The 11,011-nt window shown below is 37.4% G+C and overlaps 1 protein-coding gene across 1 annotated transcript; it reads right to left on the bottom strand.

Moving 5' to 3' along the window:
- Window positions 1–4,054: 4,054 nt before the first annotated feature.
- LOC148765854 (uncharacterized) lies at window positions 4,055–4,387 on the bottom strand. Its single transcript, XM_088812383.1, has one exon. It carries the CDS (start codon window positions 4,385–4,387, stop codon window positions 4,055–4,057), a length of 333 nt encoding a protein of 110 aa, XP_088668509.1.
- Window positions 4,388–11,011: the final 6,624 nt, after the last annotated feature.

The raw sequence follows: 11,011 nt of genomic DNA, 5'->3' as shown, positions 1-11,011 counted from the left end.
TTGGCGAGTAGTTTGTTGCAGAAATGGGATCCGTCATAGTTAATTATTGCCCTGGGTGTCCCGAACCTTGAGAATATGTTCTTGTGGAAGAATTTGAGGACCGTACGAGCATCTTTGGCAGTGCTGGCAATGGGTTCGACCCATTTGGACACATAGTCCACGGCAAGCAGAATATACAACTTTCCATTCGAATGAAGGAATGGTCCCATGAAATCTATGCCCCAAACATCGAAAAGTTCCACCTCTTGCATATTGTTTAGTGGCATCTGGCTTTTGTTCGATAGATTCTCGGTCTATTGGCATCGATCAGACCGTTTTACGAACTCATAACTGTCTCGGAATAGGGTTAGTCAAAAGAAGCCTGATTCCAGAACTTTGGCGGCTGTGCGAGATTCCCCGTGATGCATGCCACAAGGTGAAGACTGGCAATGTTAGGATCTTGTGTGTTTAGGCATCCGGAACACATCGTCGGATAACTCGATCTGGGCCGGTTCTGAATAGCAATGGCTCGTCCCAAAGAAAGAAACAACTGTCATGGAGGAATTTATTTTTCTGGTGATAAGATAGACCATCATGAATGATCCCACTAGCCAAGAAGTTGGCCACATCGGCATACCACGGAGTGTGACTGCTAGTGGCGAGCAACTGCTCGTCTGGGAATGATTCATCAATGTTTCCCTCAACTGGAGCTTCGTAAAAAATGAGGCTGGAAAGATGATCGGCCACCACATTTTTGCTCCCCTTTTTTTCTCTGATCTCCAAGTCGAACTCCTGGAGTAGTAGTACCCATCTGATGAGTCAGGGCTTGCCGTCTTTCTTCGCAAACAAATATCGAATAGTTGCGTAGTCTGTGATATCACCTGTGAGCCCGAGACATAAGGTTTGAACTTGTCAACGGCATACAAAACTACAAGCATTTCTTTTTCGATCGTAGAATAGTTTTTTTGTGCCCGGTCAAGTGTACGACTCGAATAGTAGATGGCTTTGAAGATTTTATCCATTCTTTGTCCCAATATCGCACCTACAGCATAGTCGCTCGCATCGCACATGATCTCAAATGGTTCTTCCCAATCGGGAGTGATCATAATCGGTGACTGGGTTAGCTCTCCTTGAGAAACGTGAAAGCCTGCAAACAAACATAATCAAAATCAAAGACAACTTCCTTCTCAAGCAAATGACCTAGGGTTTCAAAATTTTCAAAAAATATTTAATGAATCTACTATAAAACCCAGCATGCCCTAAAAAACTCCTAACCCCCTTGACATCTTTCGGTGGAGGCAAATTTTCAATAATTTTGATTTTTGCCCTATCCACCTCAAGACCTTTTCTCGAGACCTTGTGACCTAGAAAAATACATTCACGAACCATGAAATGACATTTTTCCCAATTTAAAACCAGGCTCGTTTCTTTACATCTTCTTAAAACAAGTTCTATGTTATGCACACAATGATCAAAAGACGATCTAAACACATAAAAATCATCCATAAACACCTCAAGAAATTCTTCTACCATATCATGAAAAATAGACATCATACAACGTTGAAAGGTAGCAGATGCATTACACAAACCAAAAGGCACCCTACGAAATGCAAAAGTGTCGTCGGGGCAAGTAAACGTAATTTTCTCTTGGTCTTCCGAGGCGATTGAGATTTTATTGTATCCTGAATAACCATCTAGAAAAAAGTAATACTCAAATCCTCCTAACATGTCCAACATTTGATCGATAAAGGTAAGGGGGAAATGGTCATTTCTAGTGGCTGCATTCAATAATCGGTAATCAAAAAACACACGCCGCCCAGTGACTGTTTAAGACGGAATAAGTTCATTTTTATCGTTCACAATAACCGTCATTCCACCCATCTTTGGGACAACCTGTACCGGACTGACCCACGCACTATCAGAAATTGCATAAATCATACCGGCGCCTAACAGTTTTAAGACATCATTTTTTACAACCTCTTTCATTGACGGACTTAACCGCCTCTGAGGTTGGACTCTCGGTTTATAGACATCTTCCAATAGAATTTTGTGTTGGAAAATAGACGGGCTAAGTCCCTTAATGTACTCAATAGACCAAACCTATAGCCGACTTATATTCTCTAACGACCTCCAACAGTGTTTTTGTTTCTGCCTCGCTCAAACCGGAAGAAATGATCACTGGATATGTATTGTCTGCTCCAAGAAAAGCATAACAAAGATAGTCTGGTAATTGTTTCAATTCTAGTACGAGGGCCATTTTCACACTAACTGGTATCTCAAGAAATGACCCCTACCTCATATATGCCCAAAATCTTGGCACACTCAAATTGGTGTTTCAGGGAAAGCATAATGCAAATCAATAGAGTTAACAATGCAGTGCTCAACAGAATCACATAACTCATACAAATCAGAAATGGAGGAAACACAGTCCTCAATCACGTTTATTCTACTGCAATGCTCAACAGGTTAAGAGTGTTTAAATGTATTCATCAAATTAAAAACAATCTTGTCCCCATTTACCCTAAGTTTAAAAGATCCTAAGTCCATATCAATCATCGCCTTACCAGTGGCCAAGAATGGACGACCTAGAATGATTGGTGCTTCAAGTACCACAAAATCGACATGCAAAATGATTTTTTCTACTTTAACTAGCACATCTTCTAAAATCCCATCAGGGTATTTCAATGAACGACCAGCTAATTGTAAAGTCATGCGCGTGCGGTTCAAATTTCCTAAGCCCAGTTTTAGAAACACAGACATAAGCATCAAATTAATACTTGCCCCAAATCACATAAAGCTTTATCAAAGTAGAATTTCCAATAATACAAGGAATAGCGTAACTCCCTGGATCTTTCATTTTCCGTAGTAAATTCGACTGGAGAATGGCACTGCAAGTTGTCGTGAGCGTTAATGACGTGTCTTCTTGGATTCTTACTTTCTTTCCTTCATGAATTTTGTGTAGTTTGGCATTACCTCCAAGGCTTCTGCAAAAGGGATGTTGATTCGAATTTGTTTGATCCTTTCGATGAACTTCTTAAATTGATCCTTGAGCTTCTTCTTTTCCAATCTCTCTAGAAAAGGAATAGGAGTTATTAGAAGAGTAGGATTATCAGGGAAAGAAATGCTATTGGGCTTACTAGCCTCATTTGTACTACTCTATGAAATGGTGATTTCCGGCACGACCGAAGTCGGTTGTTCGGCTGGCTTTGGTGACTCGTCTGTCAGATAAGGAGGATCGTTCATTTGTAAACCACTTCGGGTGGTTATGGCTTGGCAACTTTCTTTCGGATTGACTACGGTATTGCTCGGGAATCCACCATTTGTCATCGTGGACATAGACTGGGCGATTTACCCTAGTTCATTTTCCATGTTCTTCATTGTTGACTTCAGGCCCTCCATCTCCTGTACTTGTTGGTGAAGACGTTCATCATAAGTCGGCCGTCGTTTTTCTGTTTGATGGTCTAAATCGGAAGGTGGTTGGAGAGCATTCTTTGGATTGACGTAGGAGAAGTTCTCGTGATTCCGAATCCCCGGGTAGTAGTGAGTAGGGTTCTAATTCTGATTGTTGTATCCCCAGAAATTATTGAATTGGTTGTTCATATAGTATGCCTTCCCCCAATCGTCATTTGTGAATTGCGAGGTATTCCGCTGCCACTTATTCAGTTTGTGGCCCTCGAACTGATAATTGGGCGACCTAATTTGATAGGGTCGCCAACTATGCTTATAACGAAGCAAATGGATTGAGTTGGTGGACTCCAACCACCTTTTGTGTAACACTTCGTTCGGACGGCCAACGGTAATCATTTTCACACATTCGCTCGATAATGTCTCCAGCGTCGGTGGGAGTCTTGTTTTGCAACGATCCACCTGAAGCAGCATCGACTAAAGATCGGGCGGGTTGATGGAGCCCATTGTAGAAGAACTCCATTTGATCCCATGGGTTGAATCCGCGTTGCGGGCATTGTCGTAATAAGTCTTTGAACCTCTCCCATGACTCGTGCATTGACACTTGGCTCATCTGTCTGAAGTTGCCGACATCTCTTCGTAGTTGTGCCGTCTTCGAGTGTGGAAATAATCACGCCAGAAAGGCTTGTGATAATTCTTCCCAACAAGTAAATGATCCGGGATTAAGACTTAGAAGCCAACTCTTCGCTTTGTCTCTGATAGAAAATGAGAATAGCTTCAATCGAATAGCTTCATTAGACACACCGTTAACCTTGATTGTGTCACAAATCTCCAAGAAATTGTCAAGATGGAGATTTGGATCGGCAGTGGCTGCTCCGGAGAATTGGTTCGCCATGACCATGTTGACGAGCCCCGTCTTTAGCTCGAAGTTGTTCGCAGCTTTCGTCGGTTTCCTGATTCCTGAATAGTTATCATTCACAGCTAGAGTTCGGTATTCTCTCATTATTCTCTCGGGTGGTAGTTTCTGTCTTTGTCGTTCGTGCTCTCATCCTGGCTCTCGATCGTACTCAAAGGCCAGGTGCACTGGATTTCCGTGATCGTCGGCCATTGGTTCGCTTTGTTGGCTACGCGTGGCTTTTTGTCTTCGACATGTCCTTTCAATCTCGGGATCGTAAGGTATGATTTCCAAATTTCGACGCAAGGGCATAAACAAAGTGATCGGTTGGAATCAAATTAAAAATTGAAAATAAAGTTGGTAAATGGCTAAAGTAATACTCAGATAATTGGTAACAATATCAACAACGATAAAATCAAATTGGTCCTCGGCAACGTCACCAATAACTTGATATGCGTTTTCTTTATGTATAAAGTACCGCAAGTGTACTGTATCGCATTTTGTAGAACAGTGGTTCCAAATATCGATCCACAGGGACCTATAGATTTACATGCTGAGTAATGTAATTATATAATCGTTATATTATCTAGCCGATCGTAAATGGTTGAAATGGTGATTAACCCTAATAATTGACAATAAACAAAGTCGTGAACATGCAAATATAGACTAAACATAAATAGAATAGCGACAACACTTCACGGGAGGATTTCGATTTAAAAATGACTTCTAGGGCAAAATCCACCACTATATAATAAAAACCGATTTATAAACTCGTTATCTAATGTCAAATTCCTATTTGTTAACCCATACGCTAAAATACTGTAAACCCCGTCTCCAGTGTAGTTAGAGTCTACCCACAGGTCCGACGTCTCCATTCAGAACCTAATATTAAGAGAGCATTTAGGTCAAGTCCTAAAGGGCTACCTGAGGTGTATCACGTATCCGTCTCCACAACGCATGCTACGTTTTCCTAATTGCAAACAAGAAATCCTTATTCATGTTCATTCCTATTTAACATCAATCCGAGAGATAATCAATCAATCAGAAGCATTTAATACAAAAAAACATAAACGAAATCAAAACACTAAAAATAGATAACAGAAATAGTTGAGATCGAAATCAATATATACAAGGTTTCATTACCCTGGAAAAAAATGTTCTTAGTTTATAACAAACATAGTATCAAAAGAATGTACACAAGAAATGAAGAACAAAACATAAAGAAATTGCTTACGAAAAACCCGAGTCGAAACTCCTATCGAAGAACTGTCGAAAACCGAAAAATAGTTGAAGAAGTGTTGAGAATGAAAGCGCATTCATATTTATAGTTAATTCAAAGCTTCATCAAAACTCTATGTACGTGCCCAGATCGCGATACGGAGCTTCACGATCGCGATCTGGCGGCCTCAGGGAACTGCCCACCGCCTTGCCAGATCGCAATTACTTATTGCCAGGTTGGAGACGTACATAGAGTTTGGCAAATTGAACGTCGACAAGGCATATGAATGGTTCCGGGTCAAGGCTCCGATCAAACTGTGGGTTAAATTGCTTTGGTCTCAATCGTTGACACCGAAAAATTCCTTTATCCTATGGATCGACGGACGTGACCGCTTGCAAACGATGGACCGTGTAGAGTGTATGGAAAGAATCCCCCTGCAAACTAAATGTATCTTGTGTGTCTTTTGTGGTGTTGTTAAAGAAAACCGAGCACGTCTATTCTTTTGGTTTAGCATGTCAATGGAGGTATGGAATCGTATTAGGGTGTGGCTAGGCATCGTCCGACGACCGACCACATTAGATGCTGCAGTTAAATGGCTCAAGAAAGAAGTTTGTGGAAATTCATATTGAAGTAAGGCGTTACGATGCGCAGTGGCGAGAGTTGTTTACCATATTTGGGCGGCTCGGAATAAGTGAAAATTTGAGAAAATCAAAACTACAACGAGCGAGTTAGCGAAGAAGATACAAACGCATGTTTACTCAGCCATGTTTGGGAAATACTCGGAGATGGTCACTTCGAGGGGAGGTGGGATTTCGGGCAGCCTTATGCATACTTGAAGATGTTTTGGAAGGCCGCATGTGAGGCGGTATTCTAGGCGGCGCAGGCGCGCGACGCGAGCGCGCATGAGGTTGATGTGGTTGTTGTACCGGGCATCCCGGCAGGGCGCGAGCGCGCGGGAGGCAGATGTGGTTACTGTACCGGGCGCCCCCGTGCGGTGTGAGCACGCAGAAGGCCGAGGACGTTGCTGTACCAGGCGCCCTCGCGCGGCGCACGCGCTCGTGCACGGCAGCGGATGGTTGGGCAGGGTTTCGCTCCCGGTAGCATATATTTTGCTCGACTGGTCGGATTTGGACGTGTGAGCTACCGTTGGATTCGTCTCGAACTGAGCTTCAATTTGATAGGGTTTTCAGCAGCCCTACTTAGTCTTATGCGACTTAATTCGATTGTCATCATATGGATGCATGTTATGTTTTCTTTTGGGTGGCCTAATCCGACTACCTTTTTGTCCTTTTACGCTTATGATTCATTTCGATGTTTCGCTAATGTTCAGCGATTCCTCGGGTATGCCCGTTGTAATTGTCTATCATTTTTTTTGATTTATAATATTTAATCTTTCAAGTAAAAAAACATAAACGGCAAACCAAGGTACTTCATTATGAACAACAAGCAATTGTTCATCAGGAAAACTCTTATTATTGCAAATTTTATCGTTTTCATCTACTTCTTTCTCAAGTTGAGATAACTGATCGCCTATTTGGTTTTCACTACCCTTTCGATCACGACTTTCGATGTCAAATTCTTGCAACATTAAGATCCACCTAATAAGTCTAGGTTTTGCATTTTTTTTTGTCAGATAAGTACTTAAGAGCAGAGTGATCAGTAAACACAACAACCTTATGACCCAAAAGATAAGACCGAAACTTTTAAAAGCAAACACGACCGCTAATAACTGTTTTTGCCGTAGTGGTGTAATTTAATTGAGCATCATTAAGAGTTTTAGTAGCATAATAAATTGATCGAAATTGTTTCTCTCTTCTTTGACCTAAGACGGCACCAACCGCATAATCACGAGCATCACACATAAGCTCAAACGGTTCATTACAATTGGGCACATAAATAATAGGAGCAGACACTAACCTTTTCTTAAGATCATTGAAAGCTTGAAGACACTCCCCTTTTCTCGTATTTAAAAAGAGCTCGAGCCCGTCAAAATTGGCTCGAGCTCGAGCTCAAGCTCGAGCTCAAAAAAAAAAAAACTCGATGAGCTCGAGCTCGGCATAATGAACTTGAACTCGAGCTCGAGCCTCCTAAAACAGCCGAACTCGGCTCAAGCTCGGCTCGTTCACGCCCAGAATCTCACCCCATTTTGTCTCTTCTCGTCTCTTTCTGTTTCATTTTTTCCCTTCAGTTTTCTCCATTTTCTTTTCATTACTTTGCATTTTCGTCTACATCTCATTTTTTTATCGTTGAAATTCATCTATTTTCTACTCTATGAATACCAGATATCATGATTTTCATCGGAGATTAGATTTTAATCGTCGGTATTCCATTTTACAACACCATAATATCTTAAATTGAAAAATAGATAGTAAATTAATGAAAAAATCATAGTTAACTACATTCTTTTTAAAGTTGAGAAAAAAAAAATTATAGTTGACTTCGGAAATATTATAGTTGACTTCGAAAAAATTATAGTTAACTATATTATTTTTATAGGTTATTCTGGGAACAATATAGTTAACTACCCTTTTTTTATAATTGACTTTGGGTGTAGACTACAATTGTTTTGTGTTTTTCGCCACAATCTTTGTTGTGGACTCTGATAAAAAAATTATGGGAAATAAATATTTATGAATCAATAAATAGTACGATCATGGATTTGTAGATCTTTTAAAAACAGCTTGTTTAAAAACTTTGTTCTCGAGTAATCAATCATGAAAAGATTTCGAACCGTCGCACATGGTCGCCGTGAACCACCACCCTTCGACGTTGCTGCACATAGGCGCCCATCGCCGCCGTTGCCCCTCCGTTGTTGCTAAGCATAGAAGAAAAGAAGAAGATGAAGAAACGGTGTTACGAAGGAGTTGATTTTGCGTGAATTGCTTTAAACTATCAGTTAATTTGGTAAGATGGTGGGGGATCATTTCCAACACAAAATATAAGGGTAGTTGTTGGTATGAAACAAATTGAGGGATTTGAGTTATCAAAAATAGAGAGGTTTCTGGAAAAATCGTACGAAACCCTAAGGGCAATTTTTCCCGCTCAATTGAAGGTTATTGTTGTACATATCCTATTTAATATTTTATAATATTTTTTTATTGAATTTTTGAATTTCATTTTATAATTATCATTTTCAATATTTTTTCAGCATGATGTTTGACAATCATATTTCTATCAATTTTCAAAGTATTTTTTTTACCAATTTAAAAAAATAATTATGATTATTTTGTGCAAATATTTTTAATGATCGTAAATATAAACCCATTAATGATTCATAAAAATATCAAGCATAATAAATACTATTGTAACACTGGAGTATAGAAAATTATGATTACTTTGTGCAAATATTTTTAATGATTGTAAATATAAACCCATTAATAATTCAATAAAATATAATGCATAATAAATATTATTGTAACACTGGAGTATAGAAAATTATGATTACTTTGTGCAAATATTTTTAATGATCAGAAATATTAACTCATTAATAATTCAATAAAATATAAAGCATAATAAATATTATTCTAACACTAGAGGATAGAAAATTATGATTACTTTGTGAAAATATTTGTAATGATGGGAAATATAAACTCATTAATAATTCAATAAAATAGAAAATATAATAAATATTATTGTAACTCTGTAATATAGTATAGTATGTGTGAAGCCTACTTATTTTGGACACTGCACATACAATTTTAGATTACAATTACGATTTTATTTTGTACACAACTTTAAATATTTATTTTGCTAAATTCTATAACAACGTATCTTTATAGGTTTGCCATTAGGCCTAAATAAAATTAAATAAAATATAATGCCAAATGAATTGAAATGTACACTTGAATACATAAACACAGGGGCGGTACTACATAGGGGGGGGGGGGGGGGGGGGGGGGGGGGGGGGGTGGGGCAGTTGACCCCCCAAGAAAAAAAAAAAAATTTTTTTGCTGTTTTGGCATAATATTTTTTTAATATTACTTTTGGCCCCCCAAAGGTTTTGTAAATATGCATTTTAATCCTTAATTTTTTTGTTTATTCTCCACAATTTTATATAAACTATAGATTTATATTATATTTAATATAAAAATATAAAATAAAATGGTTAAAACTTGTACTATTTTAAATAAAATTTATGAATATTTACTTATCGATCTTTAATTTTTTATATCAATGTATCTAAAAAATAATACGAGACATGCCATAAATCCCATTAAGTGCAATATATTATTAGAATAATTTAGATTTTTTTGTCATACTTGAAATATGATAAAATTATATATATATATATATATATATATATATATATATATATATATATATATATATATATATATATATATATATCATTTTAATTAAAAATTCGCAGTATAAACCTATTTTTTTAATGTCTGGTGAACCCCGAAATTTTAGTCTGCCCCCCCTACTTTCTAATCCTGGTTCCGCCCCTGCATAAACATAATAATTATTTTACTCTTGACAATATTATTTTCTACATACTTTTGAAGTCTTATTCGTATAATGACGTATTCTTAATAGGTTTGCCATTAGGCTTAAATAGAATTAAAGAAAATATAATGCAAAATGAATTGAAATGTACACTTGAATACAAAATTATGATAATTATTTTACTTTAGACAATATTATTTTCTTCACACTTTTGAAATATTATTCTTATTTTGAATTAAGTAGATTATTAAATATGCCTATTTATTTAACATGACAAATGTCATTTTAGGCTATAGTTGCGATTTTATTTTGTACACAATTTTGAATATATTTATTTGGTATAAACTTTATAGTGTATCTTGGGGTGAAGGGCCAATAAACGTCGAGCAAAACCGAATCTAGTCACTATGTCACCGGAAATGGAGAGAAATGTAGAGAAGGAAATTGGGAAGGGGAGAATGTACAAGGACAGGTGGAGTTTAATGTTTTTTTTTTTTTTTGAGTAAATTCAACTCCATTACATAGGGAAATAGGGTAGGGGAGACTCGAATCCTAGACCTTTACCCTATTGGTAAAAGGTAGGTACCAACTCTTCTAATGAGCGTTGGTAAGTGGAGTTTAATTAAAGTGAGGTTTAATTAAATAAGAAAAATTGTATTCACTAAATAAAATAATGTAGAAAAGGTGGATAGTAAAGTTAAAAAGTTGATAGAAATATATAAATAAATAGAGAAAATTGTTATAAAACTATGGACTTTAGCACATTAGAAAATATGGTATTGACAAGTGTCCTAGATAGGTGTCACAATTAAATTATAGAAGTTACCTAGTGATGACATGTGTAATGGTGACTAAGGCATTCTCATGCCTATAAATACTTGTATTTTGAATTGAAATGAATGAGATAATATACAACATTTACTAGCATCTTTCTCTCTACTCTCTCTCTCTCCTCTCACACACACTCTCTCTCTATCTTTCCCACTCACTTGCTCTCTACACATATATTATATTATATTATATAGTGTAGTGTAGTATATTATATTATATTAATTAGTATATAT

The sequence above is a fragment of the Erythranthe guttata genome, chromosome 13 (assembly GCF_056151865.1).
Source record: "Erythranthe guttata isolate IM_541 chromosome 13, IM_541, whole genome shotgun sequence".
NCBI classification, from domain to species: Eukaryota; Viridiplantae; Streptophyta; class Magnoliopsida; order Lamiales; family Phrymaceae; genus Erythranthe; species Erythranthe guttata.
This window is presented reverse-complemented; position numbering and strand designations above follow the sequence as displayed.